The sequence below is a fragment of the Carettochelys insculpta genome, chromosome 2 (genome assembly GCF_033958435.1).
Source record: "Carettochelys insculpta isolate YL-2023 chromosome 2, ASM3395843v1, whole genome shotgun sequence".
In the NCBI taxonomy this organism is placed as follows: Eukaryota; Metazoa; Chordata; order Testudines; family Carettochelyidae; genus Carettochelys; species Carettochelys insculpta.
This window is the reverse complement of record NC_134138.1, coordinates 199,778,326-199,804,042: the sequence shown is the minus strand read 5'-3', so window position 1 is coordinate 199,804,042 and position 25,717 is coordinate 199,778,326. Positions and strand designations below refer to the sequence as shown.

At 43.4% G+C, this 25,717-nt stretch overlaps 1 protein-coding gene across 1 annotated transcript; it reads right to left on the bottom strand.

Annotated features, from left to right (window-relative positions):
• Window positions 1-4,805: 4,805 nt before the first annotated feature.
• On the bottom strand, window positions 4,806-25,167 carry MTURN (maturin, neural progenitor differentiation regulator homolog). The gene is made up of 3 exons (XM_074988313.1): window positions 24,785-25,167; window positions 17,028-17,150; window positions 4,806-10,667 (listed from the first exon to the last, which is right to left on the bottom strand). Exons 1-3 carry the CDS (start codon window positions 24,944-24,946, stop codon window positions 10,557-10,559), a joined length of 396 nt encoding a protein of 131 aa, XP_074844414.1. The 5' UTR covers window positions 24,947-25,167; the 3' UTR covers window positions 4,806-10,556.
• Window positions 25,168-25,717: the final 550 nt, after the last annotated feature.

Genomic DNA, 25,717 nt, shown 5'->3' with positions numbered 1-25,717 from the left:
CTGCATGCACAGGGTCTGCAGCCAGTTGTCGGCTCTGTGGCTCTTGTGTTGTTTAGTGCAACTGTGTCTGGCAGGGGCCCTTTAAGAGAGCGGCTTGCTGTTGAGTCCGCCCTGTGACCCTGTCTGCAGCTGTTCCTGGCACCCTTATTTCGATGTGTGCTACTTTGGCGTGTAGACATTCCCTCGCAGCGCCTATTTCGATGTGGTGCTGCCCAGCGTCAAAGTTGAACATTGACGTTGCCAGCCCTGGAGGACGTGTAGATGTCATTCATCAAAATAGACTATTTCGATGTAGCGTGCACGTGTAGACATAGCCTTAGAGGAATATCTGCCACATGGACCAGGCCAGGGGTTGGCAACCAAAATAGCAAGAAGATCCATTTTTTTCCCAATATGGTAAAAAATTCAATAATTCAAGAGCCGCAATGCATGTGAATACAAGGTGTTCCTCAATAAATAACATCAAGCTATACTTTTTGTAACCCCTATTTTAAGAACAGGGCACACAGTGATTTGTAATGCAATACGTGTTTATTGCAGGACAGTCACAAACTTTTTACATATTCTATTTCCTCACACTTTATGACTACGTCTACACAAGTGAGGTTTGTTTTTTTTTGAAAAAGCCAGGGCTTTCGAAAAATCCCACAGAGTGTCTACACACAAAGTGCAGTCTTTTCATCTTAAACCAGAAGAAAGCGGCACTTTTTCCAGCAGTCCTCTTCCACTCCTGGATGAGGAAGAGTGCCTTTTTCCCAAAAGATTTGGTTGGAAGAAAATGTGTGTAGATGCCCTGGGGGCCCTTTTTTTCGCCTCATGGTGCTGGATTTTTGATCTGTGATGTTTTCTGGCCCATTCTTTCAAAAGAGTGGCTGGGGTCTGGCTGCTCTCTATCAAAAGAGTGGATCGAAATGCTTTTTTGTGTGTAGTTGTGATCTTTCAAAAGAAGTTTTTTTGCAAGAAATGTTCCAAAAGAACTTCTTTTGAAGGACCCCTGTAGTGTAGACATAGCCTATGTGTGTATTTGTACCACTGTTTTCCTGACTTTCACTCCCGAAACTTCTCTCTCTCTGGAAAAGGCTAGGGGGAGTTATCCAACGTTTTGAGATCACATATTGTTTGCTATTCAGACATGAACTGATCATTTTGGGACTTTTAGACATTCATCATTTATCAAAAATAATGAGGTGTGTTGTTTTTTTTTTTAACTTTGCAATTATAGCATTGGGAGCCGCAAAGAAATCCTTGAAGAGATGCTTTTGGCTCCTGCAACCTCTGGACCAGGCTTACAAACTGATCATTAGAGAACATAGCAGTGAAGCCTCAAACAAGTGGTTATGAGCCACTATTAGGCTGGGATTTCTAAGGGGACTCAGGAAATCAGACACCAGCTCCCACTGTCTTTCAGCTGGGCACTAATTGACGTGTAGGCCTATTTGCAGACAAAATAAGTGCCTTACCCTTAATGTCACCTTTCTACTATTTCTCTGTGATCAACCTCTTAGTCCATCCGCCTCGTAAGTAGGACTTCCTTGTCCCACAACCAATGCTGTAATTCAGTTTTCCTGCCCCTTATCTGTTTTTCTTTTTTAGTCTAATCTGATCCGCTTCCCTGGCCATGAGCCAGACAGATACCACTGCAAAGAAATCTCACAAGCCAGTACTGAATGCAAATGAAGGAATTTATTCCTGGGAGCGAGTCTCACAAAATGTAGGTTATACTGACCTCTAGGGGATAACCATTAAAAACAAAAAACATGGAAGTCTGAATTTCTGTTTGGCTTCTTCACATCCCTCTGGCAGCGCAAAGCAGTTTGCAGACAGATATAATTATGCTACATTTACCTTCAAGACCCTACACTGCCACAGGTCTGTAAAGGGACCTAGGTCCAAACTGTTCCCATTCCCTTGTTTCATTATAATTGTGATACCTTAAGAAAAGCGCACACAACCATGAACCTGTGTGTTTAAAAGATGTAAGGTATTTGTCCGCTCTACAGTATTTTGCCAATTGGTGGAGCCAGGGGACAAAAGTAGGAACAAATCTTTCTGCGATGTGGAAGCTGAAAAATGAAGACTTCTTCGACAAGATGGTTTGTTGTTGTGGGCTTTTTAAAATACAGGTAGTACCTTCTTCGTCGGGCACCATTCAGACCTGAGCGGTCCCAAAAGTGGGAGGTCAGGTCCCCAGGCTGCCTGGAGCAGGGCCCCCACTTATGAGGGCTTCCCTCCCAGGCTGCCAGTTCCCTCACTTTGGCCAGGTTCCCTGCTGCTAAGGGGCTGCCAGGGCTTCCTGCCCCAGCTGGCTTCCCACTGTGGGGCTGCTTGCAGGTCTCCCCCAGCCTGGCCAGGGTCCCTGTAGCTGTGGGGCTGCTGGCAGATCTGGCTCTCCACCGCAGGGCTCCTGGCCTGGATCCCAGCTGCGGCTGAGTTCCCTACAGTGGGCTCTCCAACATGGCTCCCTGCCTAGGGGCTGCCCCATGTGCTCCCCAGAACAGAGTACCAGTGGGGCTCCCTGCCACCAGCAAGGATTCACTTTGGCCCCACACAGCCAGAATTCTCTTGTCCATGTGCTTTCTGGTCCAGAAACATCCGTCGTGCTGCAAGACAAGCAATGGTGCTGGAGAGAGTTTCAACCTGTAGTGTATGGATTTGCTTAGGTGGCGTGGATTTCTTATATTTTCTTTTGCTACAATTGTGGATGATGATGGAGGTAGAGTAGGTCAGGGTAAGATTTGTAATATGTAGGCTACCGACAGAGCAAACTATAAATCTCTAATGCAATTTTCCTCATCAGAACATCAAATTTATCACATCATTGGAACAGACTCAATCTCTTTTTCTGGCATGGAAGAGGAAGAACCTGAGACAATGCCTCCAGAAGAGCTGCATGAAGCTCACAGCAACAAGAGGAACCAGTTATTCTCTTTTATTGGCCCAACTTCTGTTGGTGAGTTAGATGAGTCTGGAGCTTACATGGAGTTCTTCTTCAGGTCCAGGCTCCAATTTCCTGCCTGATCTTTAAACAGTGAACACCTTGCTGCCCTGACACCTGGCATTCTAGATACTCCACTGAGCAACCCATGACATTTTTCCCTTAATGGTATTCCCTCTCTTAAATACCTGTTCTTCCACAGATGCAAAGTTATTTCAATAGAGCCAATGATGGTGGATTCACTGCAGAAAACTAGGCTGGCCCAGTAGTCTTTCAAACAAATCTGGGTAAGCAGATTTCAAAGTCACATTTAAAAGGGCAGTGTTTAAACAGACTCATCACTGGAAGCATATTGGCATTTTTATTTATAGATAAAACCATGAACTCCCTAATTTCCACGAGACACTGGTCTTATTAGGTGCCTCATGTTGTCAATGCTGAGATTCACTGTTGGTCCATTTATCTGAGAACCGCTGGCAGTCCTGAATTCTGCCCTCCCAAGACACCACTTGATCTGTAAGGTTTAAAACTAAATCTTTCAGTGCCTTGCATCTGCAAACATTGTATTTGTTCCCCCCCTCCCACATACTGATGCTGCACAGAAAATATGATGATTGTAGTAATTCTTCCCCACTCACAGCATGTTCTTTAAGTTGTGTGCTCTGTGCTGGAACCACTGTTTTGCATTATTTCATTCACAGAGAAAAGAATCCAGAAGTCATCCAAGTTTTGAAAGCTCTTTAATGGCAAGCTTATGGTGTAACAATATTGTTGGATTTGATGCTAGGGTATTCAGGGAAAAAAAGGAGACATGGAAGAATAGACAGTATTCCATTGGAAGTTCACACTTTTTAAAGCATTTAATAAAAAGGAAACCTCTTTTGGCAACCTATTTCACAGCTTCGTAGTCACAAAGAGAGACAAATCTTCCAGTGAGAAAATGACAAACACCACCCTAAACACAGATTTGCACGGCAAATGGCTCAAAGCTATTTCTGGTTGTCACATGTTGCTGACTGGCTGGGGCTCAACATTAGTGGAGTAAAACGCGACAACAAAATTTGATTAGACTGAATTCCAGCCTTGATATATATTTTTCCCCTACTCCCTAAAGATGTCACCACGTCTTTGAGTACAGGCTTGTCTACACTTGCCCCCAGCTTCGACGGGGGCATGGTAATCAGGGTGATGGGAGTTTACTAATGAACTGCTGCAATGAATATGCAGCGCTTTATTAGGCTAATTCTCCCCTGCAGCAACTTCAAACTTTGAAGTGCTGGTCGCTACACTCATGCTGGCACTCTGAAGTTTGACCCTTAGAAGTTGCTGTGGGGGGAGAATTATCCTAAGGAAGTGCTATTCACTACAGCACTTCATTAGTAATCTCTTATTGCCCTGATTACCATGTCCCCTTCAAAGTTGGGGGCAAGTGTAGACCCCAGCCTACATAAACAGCACTGTGTCAGTACAGAGAATGAATTTCAAAAGCTCAAAGTATTTTACATGAAACCGGAGTAGCTTTCAGTGGTCAGCATGGGCTAGCTCAAAGGATTTTTCCTACACACAAATTAACACCACTTGTGATATTCTGTATGTTCCTTCTTACAACTGAGCTCTCATGGATGGAACAATGTTACATGGCTTTATTAAAACTAGAGCTTGTCATAAGGTAGGTATAACTTTATGCCTAACCCCCTTCAGAAATAACAAAACAGATGTTAAAAAAACTCACTTAATGCAGTCAACTGACAAATTAGCACACTGAATTGGTCATTGCAGGCAGTTCTGGAAGAAATCTCTTCCTACAGGGTGCAATGTGCATCTGCCATGGACATCAGAAACCAACACCACAATCTGGGAAATTTCAGGTGAAGTCTGATTAAAATCCCACAAGGGCAGTTTCTGGTTTCAGAGAGGACTTGATACCAAAGGTTTATGTACCGAAGAAATAACAGAGAAAATGAGTGGTATGTTCTATTGTGTGTTTTTATTGTAATAGCCCCCTTTGGAAATTCAGGGCCCAATCCACTCCCAGAGAGCCCCACTGATTCTAGGGGGATTCACCCACACAGAGCCTTTTAGGGCAGACTTCACTTCCTTCAATCTCTCCTACTTAGTAATCAGGAAGCCAGGTTTTCCAGCTGGTAACTCATACTGGAGAAGTGGGTTGGAAGAAAATAAAATGTCCCCCTTTGTTCAGCACAGTTCAGAACAGAGTACACGGATGCTGGATACACAGTGCCTGCTTCTTCCAGAGCTACTTCATCTTCAGAGCTGGCACCCCAGAGGGAGCAAGACTTTCAACTGACTCGTGATTTCGGATGCCTTCCTTGCTTGCTGCCTAACACAGGACACTTTGAAGGGACTTGATCTCCAGCAATTCCTGAAAATCAAGCCTCATTATGAACATCTCAGTCTGGACACCCAAAATCACTAGTCACTTACGATCAAACCTTGACCAGTGTGCTTCAATCTTGGGTCCTAGTGAAACATGACTAAAAGGACTCTTTACTGAGAATGGCTGGAGAACTATTCAACTCTTCTGTGAAATAACAGCCACCTGCAAACTACTTTGATTATAATGGACCCTGGAAAAAGCTTTTCACAGCTTACTAAGAAGGAACTACAGCTGGGAACAGATATGCCACAAGCTGCTTCTCTACAGAACCCTCCCCCACTACTGTTCCCCGGATTCAAACAGCACGTCCTGCAACACAAGGTGAAATCACAATACCATGTACGCAGGCCACAGAGAAAGGAAAACTAGCTACAATTATTTGCAGCAAAAGCTATGTTTTATGAGTTTGCAAGTTTGAAAGGCACAGAGCTACCCAAAAGGGATGAAAGAGACTTGCTGAGAAATACTACGGGATAGGGCTCAGTTTGGACCTGGCAGTCGAGAGGTTCAAGTTACTGACCATGACCGTGAGCGTCAGGGTCATTAGTCCGCCCATCTGTGTTTGTGAACGAAGCATTGCAGAATTTAGTTTGTCTAAGAGTAGCTGCCTGCACCCAGAGCAAGCTTTTGAGGGTCTTCTTGTTCTGTTTCAACAGCTCCTAGAACAATGGGGTCCTGGTCCACGGCTGGAGCTCCAAGATGCTGTCACAATAACAGGGAAATAAAAGATCTCTTAGGCCTGGCCTACACTTCAGTCAACACAGCTCTGAGCCCAGGTCAGTACAGCTGTCAATCCCCAGTTAGGGTGCTTCTGTCCACCTACCTACTGCTGCTCAGGGAGGGGGAGTTCCTGCAGCGATGGATAACACCTTTCCATCAATGCAGGCAGTGTCTACCATCGGGTGCTACGTTGGCATCGCTACGGCAGCACAGCTGTATCACTGCAGTGTCTGTAATGTTGATGAGACCCGAGCTAACCCTTCCTCCACCCTTCCCTGCTGTAACTCCTACATGTTTATCAACCATTATGCTAATTTAAATCTATACAAAAATACACCCCTGACTTTGAGGGAGCAGGTAGCTGTTTCTTTAAGGACTGCATGGGATCCAGAAGCAGTCTGCTTGGAGCCAGGTCTGTGATTTCTCAGAAACCCTGGTATCTTTCTGCAAGACATCATTCTTGTCTCTTGCCCTGTGCTCTTCTCACCCCATCACAATGTAGCTGTAATGTTTATAAAGTTTATTTATTTTTTGTCCTGACATTCCACCTATTTCTGAATTTCCCCAGGCAGGTCTTTGCTCATTGCGAAAGTGCCAGTTGGATTCAAAAGAGCCAGGCCTGAGAGTCTCTGCTCTTGTACATTTATATTGAATTAGCAAATGAAATGTCTACCCAGGGGATGGCGGGGGGAAGACACATTCGGCCAATTCTTTTTTACTTTCTTTTCACCAACATTCAGCTTTGAGACAGGCAACAGTAAAATATACTTACCAGTGTTCACCCCTAGATCACAAAGCACTTTATGTGGGCAAGAAGACATTCCTATCAGCCTCATTTTACAGACTGGGAAACTGAAGCAGAAGAGATTTTTCAAAGGAAAATATAGGCCTTAGGCACCCATTTCCCACTGAACTTCATTGGGAGCTGGATGTGTAACTCTCACAGGCTTCCCCCCAAATCCCAGTGGCTCCTTTAAAGGTAGGAGAGAGTCAGTGGCAGAGCTGATAAGAAATTTCAGAGTCCCTGACTCAGTCTCTCATCCTGCTTGCGCCTACCCACATGCGTTTGCAGGACCAGGATCTCAGGTGGTGTTCTATCCACTGGGCCCTGTCTCCTCCTTTCACTTACTGCATAAAGTAGCCAATAATTGCAACTCAGACAAGAGACGTGAGAAGGAAAGTATAATAATAAAAAGCACAGAATTTTGTGGTTCCACTAGATACGTCAGCATTTCTTGGGCTGTTTGATAAATAAGAAACAATACCATAACAAACACAGAAACAGATATGGTCAAAGGCTAAGAAACCAGTATTTTTGATACATTCCATATTAATGCTCTTTCCCATTTAATATACGGTAATTTAGATTCTATTCTCTTTATCAATTTCCACTTTATTTTAGATGGTACATGGTAATAGCCTGACCTAGCAGTGGTTCAACAAGTTCAGCTTTCAGCAAAATCCATGGGTGACAAAGAGGTTCAGCAGCTGGCAGGACTGGGCCCTTTAAGAAGCCTGAACTGCAGTGCTTATTCAGGCAAAACTCTTGTGGGCTTCAATGGGAGAAAAAGCTGCAGGACAGGACCCTAGGCAAGTTACAGAAGTCATTCATGTGGCATATGTTCAAAATAAAATATATTAATGAATACAGGAAATAATATATCTTCATAATTTACAGCATCATATATGCTTAGAACCGTATTAATGCTCAATTCTTCATTTGCAGATCAGAGTCAATCAAAATGCAAGCAAAGGTAGCAAAGCGCAGAATACATCACAAGTTCTCTGCATGTAGTTCGAGAGGGCTGGACCCTCCAGCTATCACTCACTCATGTAGTTTTTTCACAAAATAGTTCCATTGCAGGCAAATGGCTGGATTCTCATTAAATTAAGGCTCCTGCAAATTACATCTACACCCACATTAGAGCCGTGTCTTAGATTGAGGGAGAATCAGAAGCTGTGTGCATAATCATTTGCACCTGTGCAAAATCAGTTTATATGTCTAGCAAAACAGATTGTAGTATTTTATATCCACCTTGCATAGGTGCAAACAACGGATTGCTCTATGTTCAAAGCAGAGGAAAATCAGCCCCCAAAGGTCTTTTGTGAGAGCTGGAATGAAAGGCTCAGGCCCTAAGAAAGTAACCCCCAAAAGACTCTTCTGAAGGATGCCTCTGCAAAGTTATGACAAGTCTCTTTTCAATGGAAAAAGACAGACAAACTTGGGTACTTAAACAGGGATGGAAACCACTGGTATTACACTTTATTTTGGTAAGCAAAAAGCCTATTACTGCTGTACAGTGTTATACAATGAACTGCCACAGTTCTCACATCACTAGTCCATAGAAAATGTGGTGCAACTGTCATATTTATGCCTGCATGCCAAGAGAATGTACAAAGTTTCATTAAGCTTGGTTTCTTGTCTCTTTTGTGATATTCTTAAACTCAGACTTTTACAGTGTTGCAATGCTTCTGTGCATATTCAAAATACTGTTTTCCATCCTGGTTACAGAAAGTTTTGCTTCTATTAGAATATTACGTGTTATGCTTCCCTAAGCTTTCATCAGATATGTAAATCACCAAGTAACTCTTTAACTAACCTTTAAAACAATTTCCTTTATAAACATATCCTGTAAGGAGATACTGCTAATAATAGGGGGTCTAAAACGGTGTCTATTGTTGCTGAGAGTTGTCTAAGCTTTTTCTTTTCAGTAAGCATTAATTTTCATAAAGCTAATGCTGCATTACAGCTTTAACAGCTGCCACGTACAATTTGTGTTTTTAAAAAAAGTTGTCTAAAAACATTTAGAAATACTTTCCTAGATAGTGGAAAAATGCTGTTAGAGAATGGAATCCCTTTTTTTCCCCTTAAATTTTCAGAATTAAATGAGAGTAAGTACAGAGGTGGTGTGTCTTCACCATCTGACACCCACCTGGGAGTCACTTCCAGTTGGGCAAATGAAGTATAAAATACTAAGGGTCTTATTTTAATTTACACTACAACTTCTTTCCACCACTCTGGGGGGAGGGGCAGATCTTGAGCTGATGGACACTGTCATCATCCCTTTGACAATTTACATCAGCCAAGGACTCATCCTAAGCAATGTAAAGTGTGTATAAATTACACCTATGCTTCCTTCATGGCTTTTTTACACAGTGAGACGTATATCAAGAAGGCCTGAGGGACAATCTATACTTACCAGCCAATTGACTATGTACACCTTCCAGAGTTCAATTTTGCCACACGAATTAAGACACAGCAAAGTTGATCTCCCTGGGCTTGGCCATCAACCTTGGTACTCCACACTTCTGCATGGAGTAAGAGACATCAGCATGAACCTCAAAAGCCCTGATCTACACAGGGTAAGAAAATAGATTCTGATACATTGATTCTAGCTACACTAATGGCATGACTAGAAAGGCATATCTGGGATTGACTTTCTATTCTAGTGTAAATGTACCCTTAGTGAGAATGAGAATCAGGCCCTACCATTCTGGTTTGGTAGCATTTTACACCTACTTGACAACTGTGAATAGCGACACAAGGTACAAGACACTGAAGAACAAAGCCCAGTGTGAAGAAAGATTCCATTATAATTTAAAGAGCCAGGGGCGCATTTATACCCTTGGGGCTTCAAAATTAAGTTGCACTTTAATTCAGGATGCTGCAAGATTTGAAAAAGATGTTGTTTTATTAAAAGCCAGCAAAGCTAAAGCCTGATTTTTGCACAGGAACAGACTATGCAATGCAATTTTTTTAATTCCTTCAATTTCTATTAAAACTGTATTTGGCTTTGGAACAGATGGCATCGAAGTACAATGTGTACCATCAGGTGTACTGATCGCACAAATGTCCTAACTGTGCCCAGTAATTAACCCAGCACCTGAACATTCAGGTGGTAGCAAGAAAAATTAACATGTGCCACACAAGCATTTGCCTGAATGTTGTCTCTCCCAAGTAAGTATTTTTGTTCCATCTTTATGTGCACTTCTGCAATATTAACCACGAGGAAACTAGTGCTTCACAGGCAAAACCTCTCACAGTTTGCTACTCTCACTGATAGCATAGCACAAAAAAAAAAGTTGAACTAACCATGCAGATCACATTTATTTTCTGCATTCATTTTCCTTTTTTATGTCTTATGTGAGTACTTTACACTCAGTCCAACAGTTCCTACATTCAAAGTACTCTATGTTCTTGTCAGTGAATGTTTTTCTCCAACACAACTCAAAGAGACAGTCAGCAACAAAACTAGTTCTAAACTCATGATGGCAGAACGCTACCAAGAAACTCCTTAGAAACCCCACTGAAACAGGAGTGACATCCAGGTCACTTCTTAGCAAAGCTCATCACAAAGATATTTATGTTTTTATTATTTTTTTTAACCCTTTGAGTCTGGGAGCCAAATTTCCCATGTGATGTGCTAATTCAAAAATGCTAATGCAGGCGCACAAGACCCCATCTGGTATCAAGGGATTAAGATCTTTTAATTCCTCAGATAATTACTGCTGGCTGACACCCATTTGCTGGTGATCGGCTTCTGGTTCCTCCTCTTCCACATCTGCATTATATTCTTCAAATGTATCATCATCGACGTCTGGGAGCCCCAGTAACTATTTTTAAAGAAGAGAAAATGGGAAATAATATAATGATTAATGGCAAAGATCAATCTGATGCCATGCTGACAACTCTTGCAATTCTACCATGAATCTCATCTCAATATTTGGCTTTCTTCTGAAAGCCCCAGAATCACAAGGCTGTGTGTGAATCTCAGCTTTCTTTAAGTAAATTCCTAGCCTTCATGGTTGCATAGAAAAGCTTCAAAATGTGAACCAAGTGCACCCTGTACACTCAGAAACCAGAATGCATGTGGGGAATGGAGAGATACCTTATGATTTTTAGCCATGATTTTTGAGGCCTGAGATGAATGACTTTTGAATACTTAGGGTTGACAACACAACTGATGATGTAAATTCAAAACAACCCTGTGTAGTAAACTTCAGTTCTCATTAACTCAGTCTAAAATTCTCTATTTGCATTGCATTCAGTAACCATGGGAGGGGACATGTATTCCTTTTGCATCAAAAAGGAAACCATTCTATCCACCTAACACGTGCATGGCCAGAAGAAGAGTAGGGCAAAGGGACAAAACTTGCACTAAAGCGATCAGGGTGACGGCCGCTACGCCACATCAGCGCCACATTTTTTTTTCTTTTAAACACATCAGTTTATATATTTGTTCTGTTTACATTACAAAATTTTGGTTCTAGTGTCTTTGGGGGGCATTCTGGGTCAAGATGGGGAGAAGGGAATAAGAGAAAGGAACGGACAGAAGGAGAGAGAAAATGAGGCAAATGGGAGAGACGAGGCAAAATGGAGGAGAGATGGAAGATTAATGGGCCAGGAGAGATGAAGGAGTACACCAGGAAAACATAGCTGGATGAAGGAGGACCAACAAGCAACAACAATGCAGCAAATGACAAGACGACAATCCAGAGTCCAAAGTTTATTGTACATTCAGTCTACTATTAATCAATCAGGTATTTTGGGTTGCAGTAGGTGGATCTCTTGAATCATACATCCTCTTTCATGCTGAAGGTACCACACAGTGTTGGACTATGAGAATTTTCAGAAAGATATTGCCAGTACGTTTAATCAGAGAACAGTAACAGTGATTTTCAGTGCTTTCTTGTTAAAATTATATTTTATATATATATATATATATATATATATATATATAAAAATAAAAATGAGGAGCTGGTACTCAGCCAGCTCCCTGCCCTCTTCCCCAGCCAATCCCAAGGCTAGGGCTGCCAAGGTGCTGGTACTCAGTAGTGGAAAGTACCAGCACAAAAAAAAAGCACTGGTCATTTGTACTTAGGGTATATGACTGAGTTGTAAATAAATGCTTTGAGTAAAGACTATGTTCATGGATTTTTTTTTATTTTGTACATTTTAAATAGTGCAAAGTGTCTTGTACACTCACAATAGTTTCCAAATAATCCAATAGATTGTAAACAGCAGACCTGGGAGATGGTGATAATGTATTTTACCAAATCTAACAAAACAAACATTAAAATATGTCCACTTTTCGCTTAATACAAAGTATTTCTGCTTACCGGAGTGTTTGAGGAAATGAGACACAGATGCAGGATATGAGAAAGGCAATGAGTTTTGTGGGGATTTTATTATTTATTTGACTATTCTAAAATAAGTTAGAAAACAATCTACAGGTTGAAACTCTAGTCTAGCATTTTAGTTAGTTATCATGGGCATAGCCATGTTTCCCAAGATCCCATAAAGGTGTTTTTTTTTTTTTTTTTTTTTTTTTTTTTTTTTTTAAACACAGCCACCAGTCTTCTCAGCATTCTGTGCTGTTATTTCACTGTAATTTACCACTAAATGACTTCTAAGAGCCCAGTTAGCAGAGGACGTGTTGGTAATGCTGCTACACAACACTGACTTCCTGTGGTCTTGCAAATTCTCTCGTCCGGCACCGCTCAGGTCCCGGGGGTCTTGGGTTACAGAGGTTCAACCTGGACATTTACTCTCCATCAGCGTTCTATGGGAGATACATTGAAGTCATGGCAGAAGGAACTATGGATATAACCAGACCACAAACTCTATACTAGACCTTACGGAGTCAGAACTGTAGGGCAGGGACAATGTCTGGTCGTATTTGTTTATAGGGGGCCTATGATACTTTTGGCTGCTCAGTGAATAAATAAAAATCTTTTTAAATAAGTTAGAGCTAAACTATAAGCTCCGGTAGAGAAAGCCCTCAGAGCAGATAAACAGCCCAGGAAATTCGTGGCTTCTCTCTCAAATCATTCCCATCAAACAAGAGCCATTAGGGACACTGACTCCATCTTAACTAGGATTTAAAAGATGTGATGTTAGTTAACATGTGGCACCTAACATTTTAAAAATCTAGTCTAGACCGGGAGTGAGCAAATTTTACGTTGAGCCCCACTTTTCATCCCTGAAATCAGCAAGGTCCCCCCAACCTGTCCAATGTTGGGTTTTGGTTATGTTCATACGAAAAGAAAACCCTTTCAGCACATGTGAGAAAATAAGTCTGCAGAATGTAAAAAACTTTACTAATTGATATATAATTGTGCATACACATACATAGAAACAGTAACATATTGCAAAATTTTTAATGAGATGGATGAGGCTGACACTGAGGAGTGGATTACACTGCACCCCCCTTATCAAATTTCATACCCCACACTTTGCACACTCCTGGTCTACACATTTAGTGTGGTTGTACTGCCTTTACTACAAACCAAATTACTTGAATTAAAACCCACTAGGGAGTCTAGGCTGAAACTTGGCCAGCTAGCATGAGTTAAAAGCAGTGTGAGCGCATTCGACAGAGCTTTTCCTCATCCCATCTCCCGCTAAAACTCAGTGAAAAATCCACTCTGGAGAACTAGCACTGGGGTCTCCACAGAGAGTGCAAAAGAGGAATGTGAGGAAAGGAACATTGCCAGGGAGGCTACAAACCCTCCTTAGCTGCATCACCTCCCAGATATGCTGGACAGAGATCTCTGCACAGGCAAGCAGAGCGCCAGCTGGGGCCTAACTAATTAAACCCCACAATGCCTCTGCAGGAAATGCTCCTATTCCTATTTATTATCTGTGAATGGCACAGAGTGAGAATGAGTCTGAATGAATGTTTGCAAAGCACTCTGAGATCCTCAGATTTAGGAGCGATACACAGTAGCACTGCAACAGTGGTTCTCAAATTGTGGGCTGAGGCCCCAAAAACTTTAGACCTGGGCAGCAAGGCTTAGATTACTGAAACCATTGGACTTTGGTCCTTCATCCTTGTCCAGAGCATGAGATTTGGGGTTTGACTCTGGCCCCGCATCTCAGCGCTCGAGGAAGCAGGGCTCAGGCTTTTCTCCCCTTCTTGGGCCGTGTCTACACTAGACAAAAACTTCGAAATGGCCATGCAAACGGCCATTTCGAAGTTTACTAATGAAGCACTGAAATACATATTCAGCATCTCATTAGCATGCGGGCAGCCGCGGCACTTCGAAATTGATGCGGCTCGCCCAGACGGGGCTCCTTTTTGAAAGGTCCCAGGCTACTTCGAAGTCCCCTTATTCCCATCTGCTCATAGGAATAAGGGGACTTCAAAGTAGGTGGGGTCCTTTCGAAAAGAAGCCCCGTCGGGACGAGCCGCGCAGTGGCGAGCCGCGTCAATTTCGAAGTGCTGCGGCTGCCCGCATGCTAATGAGATGCTGAATATGTATTTCAGTGCTTCATTAGTAAACTTCGAAATGGCCATTTGCATGGCCATTTCAAAGTTTTTGGCTAGTGTAGACATAGCCTTGCCGCAGTCAGCCCCGGCCCTTGGCTTGTCATGGGCGGGTATGCTCCAGCCCAGCCAGAGCAGCCCATCTGCAGCAGGGGGGGGTCACGTCAGCCCAGTCCGATAGGAGTAGCTCCCCAATTCCCCTTTTAATGGATAACATTTAAACCTAGTGTTTAACTGGTGAACTCATTAAATGGGATTTTACAACCCTAAAATGCACAGTGTACTTACTGCATGTGTGTGTATATTATGTAATGTGAGTAAGAAATGTTGAAGGAGCCAGGGATTTTTGTACTAAAGCTATTTCTGAGTCATGCCAGGTGACCAAATGGGTTCTGAGCCCCTAAAGCCTGAGCGCCACCAGTCTAGAAAATCTGTTTTATAGGAAGAAATTAAAGAAGCTCAATTTAGTCTATCCTAGAGATAGCAGGTGACTTAATCCCAGTCTATAAGTGCCTTTCAAAGAGATTTCTGGTTATTTGATCTAGCAATAATAAGGTCCAGTAGTTGGTAACTGAAGCTAGACTAATTAAGACTAGAAATAAGGAGCAAGATTTTCACAGTGAGGGGAACTTTTTTCCAGAGGCTAATTATCTTGCTAGCACTTTTAGTCACATGAAATCTTTAAATCAAGATTTAGAAAGATACCCACAGATTAGCTAAACTAGAATTTATGAGCTTGATACAGGAATTACTCTGAAATCCTATGGCTTGTGCTACGCAGGAGGTCAAACTGGATTATTACAATGGTCTTTTCTGACCTTAGAAAAATCTATGTCTTACAACAGGGGTCAGCTACCTTTCTTAGGTGAAGTGCTGAAATTTTACCTTCTGACTTCCATGTATATGCCAAGTGCTAGTGATGCTTCTTAAAGTCACTAATAGTCCTACTTACAATAGCTTCATTAAGAAATAAATTAAGATGCAGAGCTTTACTGCTTAGGTGGTGGTTGGTAGCTGGCCTTTTCTTAATCTACAGGCAGAACAGCTTTGGCTAAGCACCTGGCTACATGGGAGAGAAGGGGGAAGGGTGGGGTGGGGCGGGGCAGGGCACAGCTCCCGCCTCTCATGCTGATGAAAATTGGCTCGCATGCCAGTACTGGTACCGTGCTCTTGGTAGCAATACCAGGCCTGCTGACCCATCTTAGAATATATTACCTTTTATTTCTTCAATTTAAGGGTGGCTTCATTTGGTTTATTTTAAACCAATTCCAACTCCTAGTAGACTTTAAGTTAAACTTAAATAAACCTTGTTTAAACAGAAACAAGCGTGCACAAATTGGGATCTGTACCAGTTTAACTTCATTTGAAGCCACTGCTTTAGTTAAACCACTGGAACTTTCCTGTGTAGACAAGGCTTTAAACCACATTGAGGGAAGAAAAATCTCTTTGAAGACATGGTCATTGTCTTGGGAAGTGTATTTTTATCATAATGAAAGAGTAGTTGCAAAAGCGTATCCAATTTCCAGTCCCTTCTAACAAAAGTGTGCAGCTGCCCTATTCACCTTCACTCTCTAGGAGATTTTTTTTAAACCATGTTCTTTCGCAGTTGCCACTGAATTTTGCAGTTGGTTGCGTAAGGGTGAACACAGAATAGAAGGAGGCCCAGTATTCCATGAGCACACTCCGAGCCACTTGCCTTTTTCATTAAGCTCTTGGTGTGAAGGTTAATCCTTGGGGCCAAGTGGTCAAAACTAGCATACAAAAATGTTAGCAAAAAATTTATCTAAAATTTTTCATTTTTCACCAACAGTTCAAAACCACGACAGCGAGCGTCACTTACTGACATGATCTAAGCAGACAGAGTGAGAGCATTTGACTGCCAATTAATCTCTACTGTTCTTTCTGCTACTCCAGTTATTTTGGTCCTAGGACACTCAACAGGAGACAGCAACAATACGTCGTATTATGAGGAGGTTTAGCAAGACAAATGTCCGGCTGGGACTATGAAGGGGCCACCAAATTGACTTTGCTTTATCAAAGCCATGTTTTAATAAAGATCTCTGGCAGCAGATGACTACAAAAGTAACGTGAGGTACCTTAGTCCCACAAATGTTGATGCTATGTAATGTCTGATGAATAGAAAAAGTTAAGAGCAAAATACAACAAAACACAAAGTCAAACTATTACTATTCCTTTCACTTGTGAAACACTATCCTGAGCTAGCTCAAACATCGGGTGGTCTAAATGCAAAAAACTAAACTTAGTTTGAAACGACATTTTATTTCCTTCAACCTCCCCAAACTATATTTGCTTTATACAGATCCTCGACAAAACTCCCAAACACTAGTGCCAGGAATAACTCTGCCACCAAGTCCTACACAGAAGTGCAGTATTCCATTCTTCAAACTCAGAGCTAGATCAACCACACACATTCATCATCAGGTTATGCTGCCAGCTCTGCTGGCTGGGACATCATTTTGCCTCCCACAAACAGCAGGGAATCTCAATTTGTCAAACAAAGAGCTAGAAATAAAAAGACATCTGACTTACAAGAACCAGTTCCCTATATTCACTGTGAGCTTGTTCGAGCTACTTAACTGGACAAATAAGTCACTGTGAAAAATATGTCTTGTTCTAAATGGCACATTTAATTAAAAAACAAAACCAAATACATTAAATATAAAGAAACAAAACATGCACCTACAGGCCTGAAAGATTTGAAGACTTTTTCCAGTATTTCATGGAGTGTTTTTTTGCCACACGAAGAGATGTAGTCTTGTGCCAACTGCAGGAAAGGTAAGCAGTCCTCACTTTCACTCCACACATGCTAAAAGCCAAAAACAAAAGAAAGAACAGGTGTTAACAGGAATTCATATGGACATTTTCATATGATTTTATAAAGTAATAAATATTAAAGTTGTGTCAATTTGACTAGGGATGTGGATATTGCACTTCTTCAGGAATGGGGTATAAGCCCACTTGTTTAAAGCAGTGTTCATAAATCTAATTTGGTTGCACTAGCACAATATACAGGGGATAGGGAAAAGAACGAAGAGTTGCAAATAAATCAAAATAATACACTGCTCATGACTGAACCAGGGCAGGGAATCATACTTGTTCCAAATACACATTTCCCCCTCTACACAATGCCTTCTGTATAACATTTGACAAATAAAGGTGGTTTTATTTAACATCAGCCCTGCGAACTCTGCTTATCAAGCTGAGGTTTCTTCTACTTGTGCATCAGCCACAGTAACAATACTGCCAACAACACACGTGCAATCTCATTAACCATGTAAATGGAACATGGTAAACAACTGCGATGATGATGCACATGAATAAACAGAACCCTGAGTATGTCCATGGAGTACTTTGACCTGCCCCACAGCCTGGTTCTACAAAACCCCAAACCTTCAACCTTTCCTGCAACCCATGCATATTCTGCCAATACAATGTTGGTTGAAAAAGACTGCATGCAAGTTCTGATGAAAGCCTTAAAACAGGGAAATGAGTTACACGGACATGCAGAGTGCAAACACTGAATGCCTTTTTCACTGAGGCCAGTCCTAAACTAGATCTTAAAGTTGACTGTAGATACATCAATTCCAGGTATGCAATTGCTGCAGCTGGAATTGTGTATCTACAATCAACTTATCTGGCTGTTTTCACTGAGGGAAGTGTATAGGAGAAACTCTCACATCAACCTCCCTTACTCCAGAGACTGAGGAGTACAAGGGTACTATCCCTGATAGATCGACTTTGCCTGTCCCTCACTAGGCATGCGAAATCAAACCCCAGATGCTTGACCCTGACTAGAATCATCTACCAGATAGTGTAGATGTACCCTGAGACTGCTAATGACAGAAGCATAACACTGCATGGAAAGGCAGATTCTACAACTTGCCTTACTTACTTCCAAAGTACCGTGAAGCTAGTGTATTTGTTAGTACATGAACAGTAGGTCGCATTTAGTAAGGGTACAGTAGGAACTCTGAAATTCAACCAATATTAAGAAAAGAGTAAGAATCAAAACATGGTTCAACCCACACCAAGGAAATTTGTAGAAATTAGCTGACATAAATGAAGTACTGGGTTTCTCCCATAAATATATTGCCAAACAACAGCTAAAAGAGACCTCTCTCTTTTTTTTTTTTTTTAAAAAGTATAACTACTTTGCAATAACCTCACTTGACCTATATTTTCTTTGATGCCCTTTACAGTAGTAGTCTGCATTTCTGCAGTACAATTTCTGCCAATTTATCTAAGGGTGGCCCCCTTTCAATTAAGCAGACTTGCTTCTTTCTGCTTTTTTCCTGAGCCACACATACTCATTTTAGTGACAAAAATAAGTTTTCATAGGAAAATGTGATCCCATATAAACTCACAATGATGTTTTTATTGGGTCACTTTTCAGAGTCCTCCACATTTTTAAACTTCACTGTGAACTAATCCAAATTTGCTCAAAATAAGCAGGCCTGATGAACAAGGCAAAACTCAAGCAAATTATTCATCAGAAAATCTTTTAGCCTTCAAAGAGTTTTTTAAATATCATGTAAAGCAATAAGTAATTAAGGCTTCCAGCGATTTCAACATCTGTGGAAGATTTAAAGTTTTAGTTGTGACAACAAACATATAAAAGTCTTAAGTGTTATTAGGTAGCATCTCACGTGGAAAAGGCTTGGTTTCCTCTAAGCCTGAACGTATGAGAATAATATATACAATAAAGCTGCACCTACAGTCATTTCTGCAAGCTCAGCACTAATGCATGCAGCAACTTAAGGATTTGAGAAACTGATCAGATTCACGTGTTTCCAAAGGAACCTATATAAAACATTTTGTTTGTCTTTCACAATAAATTAAAGGAAGATTGAAGATTCAGCTCTTGCTTTGGAAGTTACAGCAGGATTTAAAAACGGCACACACTGATGAGGAAACCCCTGAATCTGTGAAGTCTGTTTGCAGTATGGAAAACAGCAATACTGGTTAGGTGGAGCGTGAGAGTTTAACCAAAACAGAGCAATAAGGAAAAGCAACCATCATCCTCCAGGTAAATTTTCAGGCTAGGTCTGGTTTCTTTTGTTTACTCTGTATTAACTAATCTGAATCTCATCTGACCCAGAATCAAGGTTGAAAAACTTAATTCAGCAGTTGCACATACAACACACAATCTTTAGAAAGCAAGGCTGAAGCAATTCATTGGCGAGTGTTTGAAGGTTTTACCATTCAGTCTTTTGCTGGCTCAGCCATATTAAACAACATTCATCAGATTACCTTTTTCTGAAAACCTATCTGGTGACCATACTAGTAGACTATTTTATCTTTTCTGAGGTCTTTTGTTGATGAGGAATATTCAGACTAGCTGATTCTGTTCTAAGCTATATTAGAGGAAATCTTGTATACAAATGCCGATTTTGCATAACCTCACCATTTAGTATGAATACTAGAAATAAAGTGACAGCAGAGAATACATAATATAAAGAATAACTTACTTCACCTCATCTATACAGAGTAAGGTTATATAGCAAATCCAGAGAAGTACAGATTGAACCTCTCTAATCCAGAACACTCTGATCTGGCAAACTCCATAATCTAGCATGATTTTTTTTAGCTAGATGACCACTTATGGGTGTGGCCAGGTTTCCCATGATAAAGTTTGTTTCCAGCCATTAGTCCTGGCTCTCAGTGTTCTGTGCTGACATTTAGCTGTCATTTACTCATTAATGTCTTCTAACAGTCCAGTAAGCAGGGAAGTGTTGGTAATGCTGCTAGACAACATGACCTCTCATGGTCTGGCAAATTGTCTTATCCGGCAATGCTCAGGTTCTAACGGTGCTGGATTAGAGAGTTTCAACCTGTATTAGGGGGACACTATAAACTATCAAAGAAATTAAAGCCCAGATGTTAAAGCTTCTTGGGCATCTGATGCAGTGGTGGGCAACCTGCAGCCCATACTCATTGGGGGGTGGTCTATGTGTGGCCCCTGAGACATTTTGTTTACTGCTGCCCATGCACAGGGTTACCAGATTTTGCTGGTTTGTGTTCACAGGTTTTTTTTTTGCTACTGGGGCCTCCTTTTGACAGACAGGGTGTTCAGGGCAATGGACAGTGACACATATGTAAAGTAAGCACACAGGAAGTGAAGCGTGTGCTGACTGCACACAATACTGACTGCGAGAGCTGTGCACTCCCTCTGTAGCCAATGAAAGCATTGCTATGGTTCAATCAGCACCTCAGGCAAATTCTAGCTATGCAATCACAGTTAGCAAACATACCCTATTTCAGGAGACTGCCTTGCTCACAACAATCTCGCAACCCACTGAGACAGAGGGCCTCTCATGCAGCCTGCTCATTCGGCTGTGTTGCCCACTGCTGATCTAATGTATGGATAGGTGCCCTATGGAGCTAGGCACCTCAGATGCTTTTGAGGACCTCACTACATGCCTATCTGCATTGCAAGGCACCTAAACACATCTTCAGATCTAGCTCTACATGATCTTATCACATAATTTTAACTATGCAATACTGCAGCTCTCAAATATTTCTGTAGTGTGAACCGCATTTTAAGAGATTGCTTTGTGGACGACATCCTTTGCATTTACAATCACAACATTCCTACAGGAACTACAGCAGTTGCTTATGCAGAAAAATAGTATTAACAAAGTATTTAGCATTTAATATAGTCTTTTCTCTAATTTAATTCAGTAGGTGCAAATGAAGAGAAATCAACTACACCTGTTGACTAGCTAGTTCCCTCTAGCAACCAAGTGCTTTATGGACCGCAGTTTGTGGAATTTCTGATTTAATGCATGGTTAAAAATTACTCCCCTGCTTTCTCTTTCTCAATGCCTTCCTGTCCCTTAGGGCTAGAGAGTTTTATTGACAAAACTGAGCTTTTGTCAACAGTATGTTGACAGAAGTCAGCTCTTCCCCTGACAACCTTCTGCAGGTTGTAGACAAAAAAAATCTGCGTGGATACTCTGGGGAGGCCTTCTCTTGACAAACAGGGTGTTCGGGGCAATGGACAGCCCTGTCTGCTGTGCTTTCAGGTATCTGTTTTGTTGAGAGAGCAGCCAGGCAATCTGGCTTCTCTGTCAACAGGCGTGGAGAGCTCTTCCAATCAGCTTTTGTGTGTGGCCATGCTCTGTCGACAGATCGCTATAGTGTAACTGTAGCCTACAGGTCATCTTCTTCCTCCTGTCACACTCCTCAAATTGTTCATTTTACCCTTCAAAGTTCATGATTTATCGCACACCTTTGGCATCTTCTCTCAGGGGTCCCCAAAACTTTCAGTCATGCCCTCCCTTGCCCCATCCATGCACACCCCTTGTGAGTGAGGCTCTGATTCCTGGGGGCAGATGCAGACTGGGTCAGAGGGCCAAGGCTTAGCGGGGTTTGGGGCCAGGTGCAGGGCTGAAGGCAGGAGTATAGCCACACCATGGCCTATGGCCGGGTACAGCTCTGCTCCCAGCCTTGCCCAAGGCCAGCAACAGATGCATAGCCTGGACCTGAGGCTGGGGTTCAGAAGCAGAGCAACAGCTAGGCCTGCAACCAGAGGCAGAGCCACAATCAAGGCTGGGGACAGGGACAGGCACTGCTACCATGGCCAGAGCAGAGATGGGGCAGGGAAGGCTCCCTTCCTACCTCTCATAGGGGCTGACATAGGGCCCACTGCGCTGCCCAGAATATTCATCTGCACCTCCCTAGGGGAAGCACCCTATAGTTTGCAGACCTCTGCCCTATGTATTCCATTGAAGTCTCTTCCTTATTATGAAAGCAACATGTAAAGAAGGGTGATGAAAACACCATGGCCGTGTCTACACTAGCAAATTCTTTTGAAATATTTTTCAAAAGAAGGGGGCTCTTTTGAAATATCCAGCAGAGTGTCTACACACAAAAAGCATTCTTTCAAAATAAAATTGAAAGAACACAGCACCCTTTTCGAAAGCACTCTTCTACTCCCGTTTCAGGAAGAATGCCTTCTTTTGAAAGAAAACACATGTAAATGCTCTACCCCCCCTGCCCCCCCCCTTTTTTTTTTTTTGGAAGAGCAGTCCTCATGGGGCCTGATTTTTTGATCCCTGGCCTGTTCTTTTGAAAGAGTAGGGGCTGCATGGACACTGTCTTTTGACAGAGCAGATCACTCTTTTGATCCGTTTTTTTTGTGGGTGGACGTCTGGTGTGTGGGTGTGGACACACTCTTTCTAAAGAAGCTTTTTCAGAAGAGATCTTCCGGAAGGACTTCTTTCAAAAGATCACTGGAGTGTAGACGCAGCTCATGTGTCCGATTCTCATTTATGCTTAAGAGTATGTTTACACTGCAAGTGCAGTTCTGATCTGTTACTCAGGTCAGCTAAATTAAAGCACAGGTATGCCTCTCTCTGCTACAGTCACACCTTCACTTGAAATGCAGATCATTGTGCAACATTCTGAGAGTGTAAAGAGGCCTTAATATGTAATTACCCCATTCTGGCAATGAAAATGGGCCTGAAAATTGATGTACATTAAAGTCAGACCCATTCATGTTTCGAGAGCCAAGGAAAGAGTCCTTAGTGCAAAGAAATCAGGCCTTGGGTTTTTATTGTTTTCTTAAAAAGAACTTCAGTACACAGTTGTACATATATTGAAAACAGCAGGGACTAAGGCTGAAAGTGATTGAAGAAACATAGGTCTCCATTTTTTAGTCTGTTTGCTTTATGCACCAGACAGTACTTTAAGCCTTTACAGGGTTTCACTGCTAGGATCTTTGGGCTGGGGATAGAGAGCCTTTCAAACATAACAGCTAGGAATTAAAAAATGTGGCACTAAAACCCACCAAAAATTGGCAGAGTTGTGCAGGGGCAGGAGTACGGTCTGAAATGACTCATACATGCACAGTTGTTTTTTTTTTCAGTTGACTAGATTTCAACTAATCAAATAATGTGGATTATATAATGATTCAACACATGAGCTTTCTCTGTGATGTAGATCATTAGAATCCTTGGGTGAGCTTAGAGTCTTAGCCAGGGCCCTACAATTGTATCTAATGAAGTGCCCCCAAAGTGATATTGACTTCAGTGGGGCATGGCATGGCCACAGACACCCAGCTGCAGGGATACAACTGAAGGACATGGCTTTTTAACCAAGGTCCCACAAGGAGCTGTGTACATGTATAGGTGTTTGCAGATTGGGGTGTCTGTCAGGATCAACTCCTGCAATGGCCCAAACAGAAGCCACACCAGTGTTTCCATCTAATTTTTACTATCCATGGGCAAAATAAATTTTGTTATGTGCACCCACACTTGGGCAGCTGTGCTCCACCAACAGAAACACATGATACCAAGGATGGGAGCTCTGCTAATCCGCCAGGCAGTCCTTGATTCTCTCTTGGGCGGCCGCCCAAGCACTCAGCTTAGAGAGAACACTACTCCACACACTGGCAGAATCAAGACTTTTGTTATATAGTAGCTGATGGAGTCCTTCGGTTCTACTCTACGTGTCTCCTGATTTGTAATGATGATGCATCATCATCTGCAAAATGTGATCAAAAAGTACCTTCTGATTGACTTATGTCGCCTTTGGACAAATCACATACCTGCACTTTGTCTCCCTTTACCCAGCTGTAAAATGGGTTCTTACTGCATCTCCCTGTTAGAGGTTTTATGAGGGGGAACTTGCTAGCATTGGTCTCACAGATTGAGGGGTGTAAGGTGCTAGGAATTAAAGAGTGATGTCATTCCTCCCATGAACCTAGAAGCCATTTTAAAAATCATCCTGTGAAGTGCACTGAACAAGACCTTTACAATTTATAAGCCCTGCAGCAGGGGTCAGGTTTTTCCATTCAACACTAAGATGTTGGGGGGTAGGGAGGACACCCTCTTGATCCTGAGGCCATTTTTGTTGCCATCATTGTAAGCCCTGGCTGCTGAAGCCCACCAGGGCAGGGTGTGCTGCGGGAGTGGGGGTGAGAGGAGGCCAGCACCTCCCCGCAGGGCACTGTGACCCCGCTGGGTCACCACTTCCCGGAGAAGCCGGAGGGACGGGGCGTACATCGCCAGCGGGGGCTGGGACACGGGGCGGGGTGGGAGCCCTGTCAGTTTGACTCCATTTTACTGCTCTAGCTTCTTCGTCTGCGGCTGCCCCGCGCCCCTGCCCACAGCGGCAGCGCGCCTCGCGGGACACAAGCCACGAGCCCCGCGCAGACGGAAGCGGGGCCTCGGCCCCCTCCCCGGTCCTCTGGGGTTGCATCCCCACCCAACCCCAGCCTCGGCAGCCCAAGGTGCAGCGAGGCGCTCCTCTGCAGACCTGCGCCGAGGGCTGCTGCCGGGGCGACCGCCGCCCCGCACCCCAGCCCAGCGCCAGGCTCCGTCCTGCAGCCTTTTGCTAGGGGCCAGCCGCTCAGCGCCGGGCCCGCTCCCCGCTGCTGCAGCCGGGCGGCGGCCCGAGGGAGTCTCCGCCCTGCAGCTCCCCAGCCCGGCTACTCACAAAGCTGTCCCCGCAGCCGCTATCCGGGCACAGCACGTAGAAGGAGACGCCGGGGTCGGCGTAGAAATCCATCCTCCGCTCCGTCTCCTCGGCGGCGATGAGCTCGAAGGGCGTGTTGGAGCACCACTTCTCCGCCGCGTCCGCCAGCTGCTGGAAAGCCATGCCCGCCGCACGAGGGGCGCCCGGCCCAGCTCAGCGCCTCGGGCTGCAGCTGCCGCTCCGCATTCCTCGCGCTCTCGCAGGTATTGTTTACACGCCGGGCGCCCTCCGCCTCTGGCGGCTGCTCCGGGTGCAGCCGGCGACTGACATTGGCTGAGCGCGGCTGCGTGGTGGGCCTGGTGTGCGGGTCATTTGCGGGTGCGGCTAAAAGCTGGAGGTGGTCGGCGCCTGGATTGGGCCACAGCCGGGCGCTGCCTGCACCCCAGCGCCCCCCAATGCCACGGCCTGGGTAGGGAACGAAGCAGAGCAGTTCCTCCGAGGGCATCGGCACAGTCCAGAGCCTGGCTGCGGAAGATCCTATTTGGCCGCTGGATCCAGCCGGTTTTTGGACCCAGGCTCCCAAATTTCACTGCCTAGATGGAAACCCGATGCTCTGACTCCACCTAAGAGCTCCACCAGAGCCAGATGCATAACCGAGCCACAAAGAAAACATACCTCCCCCACCCCGCAAAACTGGAGTCAGCATTTAAATCCTCCTGGATCCAGCATCTGAATCCTGCTGGATCCAGGCAGCCAATTTTTGCTACCAACTCCCCAAACTCCATTGCCTGACTGTTCTTGCTCCACAAAGAAAAATCTGGAACCCAACGTTTCCCTGTGTTATGATGTTGTAGGCTGGCTGTCAAGCCTGTCCTATGCCCTGCATTAGGTCCTGCCGAGTTTTGGCTGCCAAACCACCAATTCCATTGTCTAACTAAAGAACAATATTACTAC